The sequence below is a fragment of the Trachinotus anak genome, unplaced genomic scaffold (assembly GCF_046630095.1).
Source record: "Trachinotus anak isolate AG129_WGS33_773 ecotype Australia unplaced genomic scaffold, CSIRO_AGI_Tana_v1 ptg000008l, whole genome shotgun sequence".
Lineage (NCBI taxonomy): Eukaryota > Metazoa > Chordata > Actinopteri > Carangiformes > Carangidae > Trachinotus > Trachinotus anak.
Genome location: NW_027273859.1, coordinates 8,334,758 through 8,354,160, shown reverse-complemented (window position 1 = coordinate 8,354,160; position 19,403 = coordinate 8,334,758). Strand labels below are relative to the sequence as shown.

Genomic DNA, 19,403 nt, shown 5'->3' with positions numbered 1-19,403 from the left:
TTTGACCAAACAGGGAGTGACATTACTGTCAACTCGCCATCCCCTCACAATAGTGTTCATTGGTCTTGTCTGTGTTTGCGTCTCTGTTCTCAGAGCTCAGTGCGGGAGGAGATAAGAGCTGTGCTGCAGTCTGTGGAGACCAGCCTGCCATTTCGGCTCGCCATTTGGGGACAGTTTGTCCTCTGGGTAGCTTCCCTCAGACTCAGCAGGCTGACAATGGGTGAGGAGGGAAGTGCTGCTGTGGGCAGGGAACGTGAGAGGAGGGCAGCAAAGAAAACAGTCCTAATGGAGTGTAAATTTGGGGCAGCTCATCTAAAGAGGATGGCTTAGGGGCATGAGGGAATGAATTCAAATGGCCTATGACCAAACAGTGCCATTTAAATTACTGCTGAATCCGTACAGCTCCTGCCTTTCAGAGGAACAATCTCCCTCCAGGCCATCTGCACTTCTCTGTGCCTACTTCTGCTTCCACAGGTTACAAACATTTTTCTGTAATGCTCAACTTCAACTTCTTCTCATGAAACAGCTTTTAGGTCAGTCTTAAAACACCCTGTATTGTTTTCCCCGCTGCCAAACCACATACTGAAGTTCTTGAAATGTCTACACTTTCACATTCTCTAAAATTCCTCATGAATTCAACTAAAATTAAACTCAACATTTTGCTGCAGTCTGTGGAGACACCACTTTAGCAACTGCTGGAACATCACAGCAGTAACATGTAATTCTCTCTCAGAATCAAATTTAAAAGAAGCTCCATCTCAGTATACTGTAATAGAAAGTGATTGGTCATTCTACTTAGTGAGGCTCCTGTAACTGTAATGGTAAAACCCCTCAGACCAGAACCACTTACTTAAGCTTTATGTATGCTGTGAGTTAAAACCATGAAGCCCTCCTGCGGTGAGAGACTGATGGAGCCTGATGTTGAGGGTGTTTAAATTGCCACTGGGGTAATTGCATCTGCTGGTCAGTGGTTACTTCAGTGTGCTCAGCATGTAGCCTGGCTTCAACAGCAAATTCTCCACTCCCCAGTACCACCTACCAATAAAAACTGATGAAATCAATTGATGAACTTTAAGCAGCCAAACCAACACAAAACACTTGTCACTGATGGCCATAGACCACCAGTCTTCAACACTTCACTTTAGTCTACCTTGAACTCTGCCCATGATGAAATAGATGCATTTCAGTTTGTTGAAGCTGTTCATACAGCAGCCATGCATCTGTGTTCGTGACAACATACAATCAAACAGGGAGCCCACTGCACTAGTGGTCAAAAACTCCAGAGGGTACCTTTAACTAGCTGCTGCTAATTGATCCGTCTACAGCTCTGATAATTAATAACACTATATCAACATGTGAGGTGACATTGCAACAAAAACAAAAAAAAAAACAATCAATGGTTAGTTTGAGTATTATAGTTTATATAGTTTATAGTTTTATATATAGTTTTAAATATATTTGGATTCTGTTGTCATAGCTTCAACAATCCTAAGCACAAAACACTAACATGGAGCTGCCTGGGTCAAAGCCACTCCAGCAGACAGAATGACATTTCTGGGCCATTGTGACCTTCAGGAGGAACCATATGAAAATACAGCACTTATGTTACAGTATCTCTGACCTTTTACAGTGGTGACCATTACCTGACCATTACTTGGAAAATACAAACAGTACTTTGCGCTGCTATATGTTGCACTGACCTCCATGAACTGATGTGTATACAAAACAAACTGATATAGCCACAGCCTCAGTACACTACTTGCATTGTACAGAATTGCTTAGATACAACAGAGCACCACACCCTGTATTCCCTCTGTTTGTGCATGATCACACGCAGAATATAATTACTGCAACAAAGTGTGTCTCTGATTCTCAAATGTATTCCCAACGCAAACAAAACCCAACCCACAGACACTGCAACCTGCAGTTAACTGCTCCAATTTTTCAATTTCAGACATCAGTACCTGAGAACTAAGCTGTCATCACAGTAGACTGCTACTCATTTTCTCAGGGGACATTTGTGTGTAATGATAGCAGGCAAGGCTCTCAGGTGCAAATCAATTTTAGCCTCCACCCATTCACTCAGAGGCCGAGGTATATTTTTGGAGCACTTACCAAAGTCTGACATGTTTGATTCTTTTTCTTCACCTCTGCCTCAAGTGCTTCACACTCCTTCCTTCTGGTGCTGATCTCAGTCTCCTGGGGAGAGAAAAAAAAAGCAGAGGACGGCTGCTATGGTTTGTCAGGAACAGAGGCTTCCTGAGAGAACTCAGTGAGACTAGGCAGAGGGAGCTGGAGCATTTCATTATTCAGCAGTATTTAGGTATGTGAGCGCATGTGTGTGCGTTCATGTGTATATGCATGTGTGTGTGTGTACAACACAGAGGCACAGGGAGATTTCCAGAGATTATCTAATAGATATTACAAAATGTTTTTGTTGTCTGCAAACAGACAGGAGGCTGGAATGATTCTGAGGTTCAAATGTTGAGGATGTAGGGTGTGGTCCTCCTGGAATAATGTGATGAAAAAGATCAAACAAATATCTGTTTAAAAGCCTTCACCCAGTCTGGCCACTCAAAGTTGTAAATTAACAAGGCTAAGTCTTTGCAGCCATGCCAGCAGCTCTGTGAGGTTGCACGTAGGCGCACAGGTGCTTTAGCTTACAGTAAATGCTAACATGCTAAAGTGAGCATGCTCAAACGCTAACACGCTGATGTTCAGCTAGTATAGTGTTTACCATGTTCACCGTTTTAGTTTAACAGGACTACACACACAGGATGACTAAGGTTGAAGGGAATGTCCTGAGTTTTATGAGTATTTGGTTACAACCCAAAGTTCTGGATAAATTAAAATTTCGACGCCAACAGTGTAGCTAAAAACTAAAAACCTTCTCTACCTATGGTTGTTAGGTCTGAAGACTTTTTTCGCTGCAAACACATCTTGTCATAGCAGAACAAAAGCACAGGTGTTGCTAATTACATTAACGACGCGTCTGTTCCGCGTCAGGGTCCCTGCAAAGCCGAGAGCGCAACAGCACAGCCCTGACACCGGAAATCCTAATTGGACCGTAAACATTATTAAAGGTTCCCCGTGGAGTTTCCGACCTCTAGTACCGCTATGGAGCAGTTTTTTAACAAGTGGAAGAAGAAGATTGTAAGGTAGTAATCATGGATGTAAACAACGCAGGATTTTGCAGCATATTTAAAAACATTAACTTTACTAATGTTTTATGAAGAAGGACATATATAGACCACTTTTGCTGGACCTCAGGGATACACACATCTTCTGGTGAGTGACATTCATTGAGAACATAAGTTTAGTTTACACTTCACTGTGCTATTGTATTCTCTATCATTAGTGATAATGTAAGGCTGCATCAGCACCTAGCTGACACCTGATGTTGTCTTAAGATATCTTGTAAGTCTGTTATGTTTCCATCAGGATGTTCAACTGAGGTGACGACTGAACACTACATTGTGATGAATAATGTAATGACAAAGTTTCAACTGCCAAAATCATTTAAAATTTTTTTTACTTCAACTTTCATCTGTCTTCTTCACCTTTTTCACATATTGTTAGTTGTTGCACAATAGCAGAGCCATGGCACAGATACTGCAGCCTTAATTAATGTTATTAATTACCTCTGCCAAGGAAGTTATGTTTCCAACCAAGTCTGTTTTTTTGTCAGCAGGATTACGCAAAAGGCACTGAACCAATTTACTGGAGGTATGGGGCACGAGCCGGGCAAGAAGCCATTACATTTTTTTTGGGGGGGGGGGGCTTTTGTGCCATTATTATAGTGCAGTGGAGACTGACAGGAAAGGGGGTAGAGAGAGGGGAATGACATGCAGGAAAGAGTCGAGCCGGTCGGGAGTCGAACCGACAACTGCCTGCTAAGAGCATCTTGCTTGTCTCACATGGTACGCGACTACTGAGCCACTCCCAAGAAGCCTTTTTTTTATCACTTTATTACTAAACATTGTGAGATCATTTTTCTACTTCCTCATCAATTTGTTAGGAAATTGTATATATCATGACTTACTACGTTTTATGACAAATCATTTATGTTATCAGACAGACATGTGCAGGATTGTTTGGCCTTGGTGGAGGTATGCCCTCCTAGTTACATCTGACATCTTTCAAAACATCTGATGAATATGGATATGAATATAAACTGAAGTGATCAAAATTAAAGATTTAAATGTGTTAATATACATACTGTAGTTTGCATCCTCTGTCCACTGGTAATAATATGAGGGTTCCCAGCGCTTCGCTGACACCTAATACACCCTCCTGAGGTTTTTGAATGCCTGTTATGTTTCCATCAAGCAGCCATTTAACTGAGCTGACAGCTGAATGCTGTGTTAGCTGGAATTACAATGAAAAGAAGTTCAGCTTCCTTCACAATGTGTGATTAGAGCCAAAACATCACTAAATTCTGCCACAATATCCACAGAGGATGGCTTGTTTAGTCTATCAGTGCTGTTCAGAGAACTCAGCAGCACTGGCTTCTCAGTAGGGGCAGACAGCTAGAAATGGGATACCCCCATCAAAGCAGCCTGTGTGTTCAGTCCTGCTCTGGAGATGCCACTTCTCTTTGTCACTTCACTCTAATCAGGAGGTAACACTTTCTGCGAAACTTGGATGCATTCAGTATAGTGAAGAGTAGAAAATACACTTCTTTTCTATGGACATTCATTTAATGCATAACCAACTATTGCACTACTTACAGTAAAAATAAATTAAAATGTTACATCACTAATCAGATTCTCTGTTTATCAGCAGACTGAGCTTCCTATCAGTGTATGAAGAACATCTTTGCAATGGATGGGAATGAAAGTGCAGCTGGATGTTCGAAGATTAGTGTATAGAATTAAACAGGATTTGATCGGTGTCAGTGTGAGCTACCAATGTACAAACACTAACACACACACACACACACACACACACACACACACACACACACACACATTCACTGGTAGCAGGGCACCACGTGTCCCTCTGCAAAACTAATATAAGCACCAGCGTAGCCACCAGAAGCCTACAGCTGACAATACATGCTGCATGTGAGAACATCTGGATGTGCACTTCACCACAGCGACGCTCACAGCATGGTTTGACTTTATATTGGAATCCATTAAAAGTAAAGATATTTTACTTTGCTACATCTGTGGCTTCACCTCCCGCCCTGCGAGTGCCAACAATACTTAATAAAACAGCGAGCAATACAGTCGGAGAACAGGAGGAGCACAAGGAGGAGGAACAAGCTTTGACCCTTTCATGATCTGTAACCTTGTGGCACTTCACCCCAGGCAAGTGACAGTTGGCATGATTCAATCTTTGACCCCTTATCTGTCGTAGCTGGTCCACTAGTGATCCTGCTCAACTGTATGTACAGTGTGTGCATGTGCTCTAGTATTTCTATCCCTTCAAGGGCTAAAACCCTCACATGGACAGTAAGATAAATCTTCTATATTTGACAGCTGTTTAAATTTAGGGTAAGAGCTATGGTTGAGAATAAAATGGATGATCAAAAGGTCAAACTTTTCAAAAATTAAATGAATTTTTGAAATGAATTTAACACAACCAAAAGCCACAAAATCAAGAGATGTTTGTTCACTACTGAAAAGTAACACAAAACACATCAGTGTTTCAGAAATGATTAATTTACTTACTCAGCTGGGAGTGACATTAGCCACGGCAGTTTCTATGGGATTTGTAATACTCAAAACTCCTCCGGTCTTATTCACCATACTGTTAAAACTAGTTCATGCAAAAATTTGTTAAATGTTAAAAAATATGAAACCAGTAAAAAAAAGAGCATACATATGCACAGCATACACTACCATGTTGACTCTGAATGACTTCCTTTGAGTGAATCACACAGAGCCTCCGCAGACAGCTTGCCATCTCCCGTGTGGGCTGGTAACTAATGTGCGCTGTTTTCAGAACCAGACGGCTATGACACTGCACTAACATGCACGATGAATCGTTCACTCTCACATTTGCAGAAACACACAGACACACACACATGCAAATACTGAGCTCTCAGGCTTGTTCTCAGGCCCATTTGTTTGTAGCACATTTGCCAATGTTCAATTAAAAATCCCTCTGATAAAAGATTCAAATGGCTGCCATTGTGAGTAATGAGCTCCTGTTTAAGTGAAGAGGCGTTTACTGCACAGCAGATGAAGACAGATGAGAAAGACCATCCCCGTAGGCTGGATCTAGCATCGTGCCTCAGTGGCACTAATGCAAATGCATGCACAAGAAAAGGTACATCCTTCTATACTACCTCCATGACTCTCGCAGGTCTGTGCAGTCATGGCAGTTTTCATGGTGAGCTACCATTGGGTGTTTCTGTCAGATGGAAGTATATCTTTGAAAACAAGTGGTCTCCAAAAAAAGTATGATTTGGCTTTAGGTTGTGGCAAGATCCACAATGAGGGACAGCAAAAGTTGTTATTAGGTAGCGATAATGCCGCCATTCGGTGCTGAAATGATCAAATATTCAATTAGTTGTTCAACAGAATTAAATCAGCCACTAAAACGAATCATTCATCAAGAAAAATAACATCCAGTCTTGACAACTAATCATCATCTACAATACTAGAACTGAGCAAGTCAAAGAGGTTAATAAAAGAAGGCAAGAAGTGAAAACAGCCGAGCCCCAGCTGTGAGCCCTGAACTGAGGCGTCTCTGTGTTCAGCACCATGGAGAGTTCCCCTGGGCTCACACAGCAGTAGCATATGGTGAATATACACTTTACATCAACTGTTTTCGCTGCTGCTGACTTTCCTCTGTAAATTCAATGCAAAGAAACATCTTGATGAAATGAGGTTCACATGCTACAGTGTTATTTCAGCGACGACTAATTAACACAGGAGGCTTTCCCCATCCTATTCTCAGCGCTCAGTCTTCTGATCTTTTGTAGTTGGGAAAGCTCTGTGTATAATCTCTGGCGAGCAGGAGTAACCTCATTACTCTCTCACTCTCTCTCGCTTTCTCTCTCTCTCCCTGTCTTTCTCTCTCTTTCATCCCTTGTTGTGTTGAATATGCATGATGCCTAATGATGGGTAATAATCCTGCCAATGGCTGAGCAAAATAAATAAATAAATAAAAAAAACTGCAAATGTTTTCTACCATGGGGCGATTCTATGCAAACAGCAGATATCTGATGGAGATATCAAACATAGACAGACATGCACAGGAGGAAGACTTGCTTCCGGATGGGATTTAAAGCAGCCTCCGTTCTTTTTGCAAAACCTTTTAGGTTAACTTCACATCTAATTATGACACCAAATGCAGGCTCACAAACTCATGGCCACACAAGAGAAAAAGCACTTGACTTTTTACTAGGTGTAGTCGCACTCAAAAACAAACAGTACATCACACCTAACTGTGGCACTTGCTGTAGCTCCACAACTAATTTGTTGCCTCTCAAAATGTCAGTGGTGCTCCCTGAGATATATATTATCCAGAGACACTTTTTTCTTGTTATTATGTTTTTTCTTGCAGCTGAGCTGCAGCCAGAGGAAAGGCCAATAATGAGGCTGAAGGAAAGACCACCAATGCTGAGTGTTAGGAAGCCACTGTGCTGTCAGGGTCTTTAAAAGAGGATTCCCTTCTCTTACTCAACAACCTGTTCAACTTAGCATGTACACGTAGCATAACATGTAGTATATGACTATACTGCACATACTGCTGGCCCAGACACACAATAATCTAGTTCAGCACAGCAAGCCCCTGTGATTTCAAATCATTTGAAATGGCAGAGTAAGTTACATAACCCCTCCAGCTTAAGTCTGTGAGCGCAGGCACAGATGCTTGCACTCCACTAATACTGTACTCGTCTGCCGCCTGCAAGTGTATATCTGTGTGTATGTGTGTGTTTGTGTGCATGCGTGTGTATGCACAGCAGCATGGAGACTGACTGCTGAATCACAGATTTACAGGAAAAACAAGTGTAACTCCCAGAGGTCAACAAGTACATCCCAGAGACGCACACACACACACACACACATAAGAAATACCACACAGAGCAGAGACGAAACGGTAAAGAGTGAGGGAAAGGAAACAATTGATAGTGAATGAACATAAGATCATGACAGAGATATGTAAAAGCACCGAGGCCTAAATATGAATGCAAATGACAAAGAGGGGAGAATGGGCAAAATGAAAAATGGGATGGAGGCAGGATTTACCGTCTAAGCTCCTCAGCTCTGCAGCATTTCGTCCCGGGTATAAGACCTCAGCGAGTCGTCCTCTATCAGGCATATTAAACATCATGCAGCAGTGGCAGAAGGAGTAACCTAGTCTGGATTCCACTTGCTCTCAGTCTTTCTCTCTTTTTTTTTCACACTCTCTCTATCTCCCCACCAAGAATCACGAGCCTCAGCGTGCTGCAGAATCAGAAATGAAGCTGCCACTATCACCGGGGTCTGACCTCTCTGAGCCACCCATCGCTACACTACCTGCCTGCTGATGTCTCATGAGTGAAACACACTACTACTGAAGAGCAGATAGGGCAGAGAGGGAGAGAAGGAGGAGGAATACTGTCAGTATGGCAGAGGAGAAGAGAATGAATGATAATGAATTTTTTTTTTTAAAAAAGAAAAACAACAGACAGAAAAACAGAAAGAACTAGAAGCAGAGCGCATACCTCTGCCAAGGCCAAACAATCCAGACTATCCCACACGTTATCTGGATCTGCACCAAATTGTACAAAGATTCCAACACCTTCAAAACAGGAAACCTTATTTCCTAAGAAATTAACAAGTGTTGAAACATGGCCAAAATCCTGAATCTGCCCTTTTAACCAGGTTGGCACCAAAATTTTATTCCCTGGCCTGGGCTCAACCGTCCCTCCACTAAAGTGCAAATCGGTTCAGTGCTTTTCACATACTCCTGCTGACAGACAAAGAAACAGACAAACCAACAAACAAACAGGCACAAGTGAAAACATAACCGGACATGTTCTTCTATCATCACAGACCTCTATAGTAAGAGCAGTAATGAAAGGAAAGTGACAGGTGCTGAGCAAAAACTAAGATCTATAATAAAATCCATGGTTGTTGGAATAGGGGGCTAATTTGAAAGAGCAGGCTCAGTGTGTATGAGAGGCTCCAGAGAGGGGACTGTAAACCTGATAATCCCACTGCATGAACACCAAGAAGTCAGATGAGACTTTTACCTTAATGGAAACTAAACAATGACTCATCCAGCCACAACAGACTCCTACGGAGAGAAAGGAGGGTGTGTGTATTACTGTGAAATCTATTCATTTGCCTGTATGGAAGATGACAATGCTGGATTCAATAATGCACCATTATATAGAAAAATTACTGTCTGATCAGAGAAAACAGGTTTTATTTTTGTGTTTTGGCAGCTGAAAGCATTTTGCTGACTAAAGGTCCACAGAGAACATCTGATGATTATTGCTGCAACCAAGCAAATGCTGAAAGCCCACTGCTGTTGCCCACTCAGACACAGAGGCTTACTCATCCCCCAGCTAGATTTGCTGGCCAAGCTTCTTCAGACTGTCATTCAGTTCACATGGTAACCTTCATCTCTCATGGCAGAGCAGTAAACACCCTGTAAGAATAGATGGTTGTTGTAAATGCGTATCACCTCTGCAGTTTTTATTGCAGCTGTTTAGAGAAAAGTCATCTGACAAAAATAAAAAAAATAAAAACAATTCAACCACAGCATACAAAGTACAAAGTGATATGTGTGATGACGGGAAATTATTGTCTTCGTATGGACTGTAAACTGTGGGACAGGATTGACTCCCTACACCACAAAGATGAAGTGGTGTGTTGTTATTCCTGTGTTATTCCCATTTTCTCAGAGGATGCAGAACAATAGGGCAGATGTGCCTGGACCTGCACCAGATCACAGCTGGTTTAGTCACACACATAGCTGAATGCTCTAAAACTAGAAACAAAACATGAAAGTAGGGTGTGTACTTATCTCCTTTGACTCTCCATCCAACTATCAAGGGAAGAATTAATGCAAATTTAACCAATCTCCAGAATATTTGCAAAAGCTTGCAAAATATTGCACTAAATTTTCTATTTTCTATCCAAATGAAAAAGTGTCAAAATGCACTTTCCAAACACAGTGCAAATACTGCTGTCTTTTAACCAACCAGTGAAATGAGCCTAAGCTGAATCAAATCAATGCTCAACCACAACTTTCTTGCAGATGTTGCCTATTTGTGGACTTTCCTCAAAAGTGTTCTCTCAGGCAGAGCCTACTCCCAGGCTGTGCATCACTCCTAAACAAGTGCTATCACAAACATACCTTTTTTACTTTCAATTTCTTTCTGACAACAAGACCAGGTCAAAACCTAGCATGTGGCCGGACCACATGTGGCCAGTGTGAAACTGAGGATGTAGTTGAAATCTGTTGTGGAACCGCTGTAAATAACTGACATCACTGTGTCCTATTTGCATCCGGCCGAGCCGAAAACACAGCTTCGTCTTTGTCTTTAATTTATGTGGTGGTGATTTTGTCAGATGACGTTGCAGGTATAGAATCAGGATTTTAGCAGCAGAGCAGAAGCTTGAAAATGTCTTGGAAGTGATCGCTGGTTAACATGTATTATTAATGGGCAACGTTTCAGTCACTATTTCATATTGTTTTGTTGAAAATATGTAAATGAGACCAGCTTTATTGGAAATTCTGCTGTATATGTAGGCAGAAAGCAAATACAACATGATGTCATGAATATGCTAATTAGTGTATTAGCGTACTTGATCTAGCAACATTTAGTGACTTTTCAAACACGCTTTTGCTACTTTCCATTGAAAGTAGTTGGCAACAGTCAGGTAAGTCAGTCAGGGACATTTGTGATAACAGGGCTGGTGCCGCTGTTGTGTGCCAGCCAAAACAAACTCCAAATCACATCCCAGTTTTTCTTCTCAACAGTCCCTACAAAATCAATCACTTTTGGCCAGATTCACAATAGGCACTGTGAGCTCCTGCTGGGACTAAAACTTTACAGGAATTTGAAATGAAAACTATGTGATGTTGCAAAAAAATATACACAAAACAGTCACAAAACAGTACTACAGAACTAGACTCAGCTGACATTCATTAGTTCTTCCGTGTTGCTCCTGCTGCTTCCAACCACAATTCGAGGTCATAATATTAAGTGTCAAAAGATGACAGAATTACTTGAATAAATGACCTAAAATAAATAATCATAACAAAATATTACTAAAAAAAACACTACAAGACAGGTGGAGCATCATTTCTGGAGAAGCTGAAGTACCCAGATGGCCTGTGTGTAAATATACAGTACTGAGACCTGAACCCCAGAGGATCACGGCTGGCTCGGTCTCATTAGAGTGGCCAGTAGCTGTGGAGGTAGATGAGCTGCTGAGATGATGGAGTGTTCTCTGAACAGTCTGGACAGAGTGTTCAACCCTCGGGAGGCAGTGTCAACATTGCAAACTGAGCAGGGGAGCGAACGCAGGAGGACAAATGAACCATGAATCAAGACCCACTAATACGACACAATAATTGTACACACAGGAAATCAAGGTACTTGTGGGGCACAGCTAACACATTAGCCACAGTAGAAGCCTCTGATTATTGTTTGCAGCAGCCTGTTGGCCACAGATACAATCATAGACAGACAGAAAATAAAGTGGTTAAGAAATGTGAAAATTTGATTGGGCCAAATTGATTAATTTGATCTGGCCACTGGCAATGATTTTGTAATGCTGCCCTGCAGTCATTTAAGGCCAAATATATTACACAATATTTTGTTATAAAACTTCAATATAAATTACAAGACAGACAGAACAAGCTTAACCTCACATACCAGGAAACAGCCAAAAAAGTAAAAGAGCAGCCGTCTTTCCCTTCATGCTGTCATGACTTTGCCAGAATCACTCGCTCCCTTTCTGCGGGGAGTTGTGCTCTCACATCTGCGCCCCGCTCAGTCAGAGGCCAACAGAGAAAGAGAATCTCGCAAACCTGCCGTGATCAAATTAATTCACATCGAACCAGGCTGCCTGTTTGTCTGCACGCTTGGGCTCCAACCAGATAAGCTGATTATGACACAAAATATTACATGTTGTCCTATTTGTTCTGATCCAGTGTTATCCCGATGTCCCTGGTAATGCAAAATCACTGACCTATGAAAGGTCAAGGTAGACTAAGATGGATAATTACGAGGTGATCCTTCAGATCCAAAACGGTGCAACCTTTGGCACAAAGAGGACAACCATTAGCTGTGACAATTATGTCCAATAATTTCATTTACACATGTAATTTATGAAACGACTGAGGAGTCAAAGGAGCACAGGAACTCCCCTCTTCCACCCACTGTATTAATTTCCGTGCTCTACGGTATCAGACAGCAATAACACTGCAGCTGTGATGCTGTGATCCACAGCAGTAGGGCAGCAGACTCTGAACTACAGTCCACACTAACCACCATGAACTCTGCTGGTACATTCCCTTTCTTTGATTCACTTTAAAGCCCAATTCAACAGAATGTAACGATAAACTTTTCAACGCTAATTCTACACTGGCTGGCGCTAATTTAACCATCTTCCTGCCCCACACAGTCAGAGCTCAGGCTGTAGGCAAATGGGGCAGCCACCAGCTGAGGTGGTTTGTCTCCTGCTTTGATCATGTGCCAGAACTACAGACATATGCTGCTCCATTCTGCAGGGAGGAGCTGTACTGGATGCAGGGAACAGCTCTCCAATGTCTTTCCATTCATTAACTATATTTCAACAGCTGGTGACCAATAAGTTTGCACCTTAACTTTTATATCCTTTGTCAAAGGGGAACTAACTTGATGCTGGCAAAATATAGTTTGCACTATGCTGCTGTTTAACAGTCAAGAACTGGCATGCATGTTTTGATGCTCTTGTTCCTGCTTAATTTATGTGAAGACAAGGCAGATCCTTGCTTTTTCTATCCTAAACCACGGCACCAAGTTTTGAAGCCCCTTCCTCAGTCCAGTCTTCAATGCTTGTCAAGAACTGCTGTCAGCCTGGCCCTGCAGAGGTGTCCATTAATGGCTCTTTAATGCTAGAGAAAGAGGAAAATGGAGAGGAAGGTTGTACCCGGCCTGGCGTAGAGGACCATCCCCACAGGTTAGGAAGGCTTGCTCTGTGTGAATTGATTATTATCAAGTGTCACACTTGGCTTTTGGCCTCAACAAAACTCAGCAGACTCTGATATGAGGAGTTCTCATATTAGGGTGTGGGTGAGGAGATCCTGTGTCCAGTAATAGGAGACAGGTGGTGCCCAGGAGGAGATAAAGAGCGAGGCTCTCACCCCACAGGAGTCTGGCACAATCGCAGCAGAAACAGACGCCGTTACCTCCCATCTGGGGCACACTCTCTAACTATCACTGCCAATTTACAGGACACTCAATTACTGGTCATTACCTGAGCAGCAAACAGAGGACCTGCTGCCTACAGCGTCCAAGTGCCAAATAATACAAGTGGTCGGATTGAGAAACTAAATTATGCCAGCACTGGATCCACACTAATTCGATTCAGCTCTATTATTATCTTCATGTTTGCAATGCAATCTGTACGAGAAGCATTGGAAAACAGAACAGGCAAGGAGGTAAATAAAAAGATGAGACACAACAAGTAGATCACACACAAAGTAACAGTGCCAGGGCTTGCCTAGGTGTGTGTGGAGTGGTATGTGAGCCCCATTTGAACATAAAGTTTCTTCATTGTGATGTCAAGGACATTTAAAGAGGCTATTTGTAAGATTTCTCTGACACTGAGCCGCTATCAGAAAGTGACAAGATGGGTCAGGGCTAGCTGGTTAGCGTGCTAATTTCAGTAGAAGAAAAAAACGTGATAGAGACAAGAGTTAACATTGGTCTTTCCTCCTCTGGAGACTGCTCTTGGTGAGTAAAGGGAAGGAGTTTGATGCTAAACTTGTAACATTTCTTCTGGGCTCATTTTGTAGCAGTAGCAAAACTTACAAATAGCTTCTTTAAGAATGAACTTGAACAGCATTACACATTTGTATATTAGAGTATATTTATAGTCTCTAAACAAGAGACTACAGCCATGCTAGTGGCTTTGCAAGGTTGTAACTAAATGCTAAACGCTAACATGCTGATGTTTGGCGTTGTGACCGATGCTAATGTCTGAAATGCGTAACTTCAACTAAATTTAGTGTGTTAACCGCTAATATTTGCTAATTAGCATTGAGATATTTCAGTCTGGACCAAAGTGGTGGACCGAACAACCAAAAAACCAATGTTACCTTAGATGCATGGCAAAAATTTATTTTAATATGAAAAGTACCTTCATGGTTATTTTATATTTTATAGCAAAAGGTCAGTGTTGGAATTTGGATAATGGAATAAAAGAAACGTGGAAATATATCAGAAAATGTACACCCAAATATTCACGTTCACTCACAGACCCTGTGGTCACATAGACATAGTAGCCTGGAACAAATGAGGAGGCGCCCCTGCTGAGGCTCAATTGAAAACAAATTACTTATTTTTACAGCAGAGAGCCCTGTAACTCCAGGGTAAATGAAGACTGCAAATCTGAAACTAATTTTCTTTCAGCCTACGGCTCCCAGAAGCCACAGAGAAATAAATTTTGTAATCAATGGACCTTTGCTGGTGAACTAAATTTAGCAGGTATCATGAAATCGCAGATGCTCCAGACAAAACATCATCACAGGTGACATTTTTGTCAAAATGAATAGAAGGTAAAATGAATATGAAGCCTACTGTGCACGGATAACAGCATAGTAGAAAGTGAGCGGGTTGTGCGGGAGTGACAGAGTCCAGCATTAGCATATAAACAACAGCCTGGACTAGATGGCTGCTGTTGCACAAGGCTCAATTGTCAATATGCTCGCTGGTCCTCATCCAGGGATCAGAGAAGGGCTGTCAGGACTTTGATTCCTGCACACAGGGGAGAGGATAAACAGATGAAAAACAACACTCCAACCTGTCAATCATTGGACTCTCCATTTCTGTCGCTATATACTCCAATTTGAGCATCCAGTAAGAAAAGAAAAACAACTCCAGTTTTTCTTTTTTCTTTTGGAAAAATTGACTCAGAATGGCCCAAACAGACAAGTGGGTGGGAGACAGAGAGAGGCTAGATAATAATAATAATAATAGTCATACCAGGCATTTCTGTTTTCCCAAGCCTGATTCACTCCACTGCACTGAATTTTATAAGCCATGAGGTTAATTACAAAAGTTATTATTCCTTTCTGTATTCAACAAACAGCAAATGGAAAAACACATAACAGGTCAATTTGGAGCTGTGTAAACGGCCACCACCTCCCACAAAAGGTGACAACATACACCTGGAGACCAACAGACAGACTGGACATGACTTCAGAGCAGTGTAGAAAATGTATTTGTGTACCAGTGTGTGCGTGTGTGTGTATATGTGTGTGTGTGTTTGTGTGTGTGTGGGTCTTGGTAAAGGACACTGCTGTAGCGCCATCAATTTCTGCTGCCTCCACTCAGCAGGGGCTGGGTGATGCTGGTTTGGAGGGAACAGAGCCAACATTAGCACTGATCCAAGCAGTTTAGGCTCACTGGAACTCATTACACATATCTTTAACAAGTCCTCATACAGTGACTCTGCTGCTATGTTTTGTATGTCCTCACAGTGTATTATCCACTAACATAGATGCCAGCATACGGCAATAAATAGTACAATGTATAGTGTTTGATAGTTGCTTCAATCTGTGAATACACATGGCAAAAAAAACATATTCTGCCTTTTGTGTAACACAGGACCACCATGATTATCTTTCCACTGAGAACACTTAAAATGTTACACTGCTCTCAGCAGTTACCATGGCATTTATGCTGGCAATACAGAAGCTTTTTATTTGAAACTGAGGAGAATCTGTTTTGCAAAAGATGCAAAAGAGAAGCTGTTTTACATTTACACGCAAGTTGACGCAGAACTTAACCGTGTTGAGATTCTCCTTTCCCCACACAGAATATAAAGCCACATCAAAAACGGCACAGACTGCACTGTTGTAGGGGGTTTTATCATACAGATTGTCTCCATTTTTTTCAAAGCATTTTTCATGTGTCAGAAATAAAGCAGCAGAAAAAAATAAAATAGACTGTGTCTGTGTGTGTGGGCTTGTTTTATTACATTTGTGTGGTTTAAAAACCAGGAGCTCACTATGCTTGTGGGGTCTGACAGCTTTGTGGGGATGTGCAAAATCCCACAAGTTTAAATGGTTGTTTGAGGGCTAAGACATGTTTTTAAGGTTCGGGTTAGGCATTAAGAGTGATGGTTGAAGTTAGGGTAAGGGGCTCAGGAATGTGTGTGTGTGTGTGTGTGTGTGTGTTAGAGGGTCAATATTATGTGCCTGCAATCTCAGTTCATTCAATTAAAACTCTGAACTACTTCAAGTATCTGTCTAAGGCTCATTTACCACCTTTATAGAGTGTGAGTGAAATGTTGATGGCTTCAGCGACTGTGAGATGTCAAAGCAGACACAATCTCAATGCTCTGAGCGGACTTGAATGGAACATAATGTGCTTTTAATTTGCAGAGCATAATTAGCCTGTAATTTCTCTCTTCAGATTCCATGGTTATTATGATGTGTGTTGCATCAAGTGCGGAAAATTCCACAAAGGTAGGAAATAAGCTTACTTGCTTTCTTGCTGTCATTTAGATGAGAAGATGGATACCTCTCTCACATCTCTCCATCAAATACGAAGCAACAAGCAGCAGCGGCGATTAGCCTAGCACAAAGACTTAAAACACCGGGGAAACAGCTATCCTGACTCTGTAAGACCACCACTTGTCACTTGTCTTTGTACAGACTAAACAAACAAGATACAATATATTTATTACTAAGTTTTAGAGGTGCTGGTACACCAGCAGTAGTGCTGTTTTTTCCACTTTTGGACAGAGCCATGTTAGCTGTTAGCCTTTTTGCACTCAAGTCTTTAAGCTAAGCTACGCTAACAGCTGTTGGTTGTAGCCTAGCCTGTAGTCTGCATGCTAAATAAAACTACAGCCATCATCCAGTTACAGTTACATTTGTGTTTGGTTCTCATTGAGAAGGTTTTTATCGCTTTTCTTCAGTTGTTGTTGTCAGTTACACAAAAAAGTTTAGTTTTAAGATCTCCAGCTGAGTTTAACACGGCCTCATTAATTTACAACTGTAAACAAACACTGGTGTCTGGTTAAACTGTCCAGTTACTAAAAGTTAACTTACACCTTCATCACAATCAGTATTCAGATTTAACAATCTGCACGTGACCATTCTTGACACAACATTTTACTGATAACATGGAGTATTTTTACACCCTACTGCTCCTTTAAATGTTTTCTTTAAACACTTTGTTTACTTTTGCAATTTGCAGTATTAGTATACTCTACACCTCATCCCTCTTACTCTAGTAAACACATGGTACATGTCTGTGCAAACTTACTAAGCTACACACAATACACTGATTCTTAATTGATTCTTCTTTTTCCTACTCACAAAACTAATGGGAAAACATCACATGCAGACATACAATGAAATCTGACTTGTTATCAGTATATTTTTCATGGGACTGAAGGATTGAATAAGGATCTGCATGTTATACTTTATATTAGGGCTGTCAGCATTAACGCATTAATCGTGATGAGATTTAGGAAAGAGCATAACGCATTATTTTTTTCAATCGTGTTAATTGCCACTAAAGTGGCTACCGTCACTGGTGTTGTTACCAAATATTCTAGATCACTACGTTCCAGAATCTTTGGCTGCGACTATTTTGACCCTTTGACACACCCTTACTTTTGGTCAATCTGCCACAGACACTTCCTACAAAGGTTTTATATGGTGGAGCAAGATACTTTGTGGCAAGTCATGTCTATGGGAGCGAAAGGGGGACGGTTCTGGCCTTCATAAAGGGGCGTGTCGGGAGACCTAAAGCTTTTAAATCCAATGTCTGAACCGTCGTTGGTGAAGATCGAATGAGTTGAAAAATAAAAATATAATTTAGCCAGAGCTCTACTACGGATAAATAAATTATCAGACATCTTCATAATTACACGTCAGACATGCTAACGTTAGCTTCTACTTCAGACAGACTGACGGTTATGTGTTGTCAAACAAGAGTAAACATTCCTGAAATGCAAAATAATAGAATTTAAGTCATGTGATAAAACATTAATTACTGAAATTCAGCAATTAATCACAATTAAGAAAAAATTAATCGTTTGACAGCCCTACTTTAAAATTATTAGTAGATGACATGAATTCAGGGCACATTTAAGGCTCTGTTGAACCTGCCAAGAGAACTGTGCAATATGGCAGATCAAACAATTAGTGGAGTATTGCTGACTATGTCCGTTCAGAGATCCAAACCTTCTAAAAATACAACCCTCTACTTTGCATTAAGATGAGGCAGAGCACACAGGAAGCCCACTGACAACAAAGGACAGATCATCCTCTCTTCCTCTGCTGGCCCCCACTGACCTGCCTTCACACTCCAGCACACAGAGAGAGAACAACTCTGCATGCCAGGGGCAATACACAGCTTTTACCAACTCTCTAAAACACACACTGCTGTAATTTGGTATACAAACAAATCTGTGCACCATGCATTCTCCTTTACCTTCAAAAATATGAACTAAGAAAGGAACAAAGAGCGGGTCGGGGTAAAACAGAGAGGCGGAAAGAGATGATGAAAACAGGAAAGAAAGGGAAGATGAGAGGGAGAGTGATTGGTAGCTGGCTGCCATTCTGGCCCGGTGGCCCCGCGGCTGATGCACAGGGTTGCGTAATGGGTCTGCATGCAGTGTGAAACACAGCAAACAGGGTTTCAGCACATGTAGCTGAAGAGACCACTCAAGCCTTCTGGGGAAGGGAAGTTATTTCAGTGTGCACATACATACACAGGATGAGACAGCCGTGTTTTGACACAGCGTGCTAAAAATAGCACATTCTTAATAGAAAAAAACAAGAGTGGCAGTCAAATCCAGACTGGCACGAGGCGGGAGAGATAAAAGATTTCCTCCAAAGACTGTCCTGAGAGCTGAACTAGGGGGCATGGTGAATAAGAGGAGAGAGACCAATTGCAGGGCAAACCACTCTGAATGTGAAACCGCTCACATCTCACTGTGACTGTGATCCCACCTGACACGCGCGAGTTTCACAAGGCTACGCGGCCACAATCGCATACGATAAATGAACCAAAGCAATTAAGAATCAGCATGAGCATCTTTGCAGATCTGTTATGTAATTCTCAGCCTGTGGGGCCATGTGTTAGGAAATGGCGGCAGACAGGCCTGTTGTGTTTTCTGCTGCACATATATGGCCATTAATCACGCTCGGTCTCTTTGCTCTTTTTCTATTTCCAGAGAAGCAGAATCCTGAGGGCAGCGGACCTACGGCACCGCAGC

The 19,403-nt window shown here is 41.7% G+C and overlaps 1 protein-coding gene across 23 annotated transcripts in view; it reads right to left on the bottom strand.

Moving 5' to 3' along the window:
• The window catches only part of rimbp2b (RIMS binding protein 2b), a 71,317-nt gene that overhangs the window by 38,440 nt on the left and 13,474 nt on the right, over positions 1–19,403 (bottom strand). For 20 of the 23 annotated variants that reach the window (XR_011691592.1, XM_071482327.1, XM_071482310.1 and 17 more), the window contains one exon: positions 2,116–2,199. The exons of 1 other annotated variant lie outside the window; for it this stretch is intronic. Coding sequence is in view for 21 of the 22 variants with exons in the window: in XM_071482327.1 (XP_071338428.1) it covers positions 2,116–2,199 (84 nt within the window). In the remaining variant the exon portion in view is untranslated. Of the gene's footprint in view, positions 1–2,115; positions 2,200–2,979; positions 3,712–14,743; positions 14,874–19,403 lie in introns of those variants that run through there. 2 more of the 23 variants (XM_071482318.1, XM_071482316.1) reach the window with 2 other exon arrangements.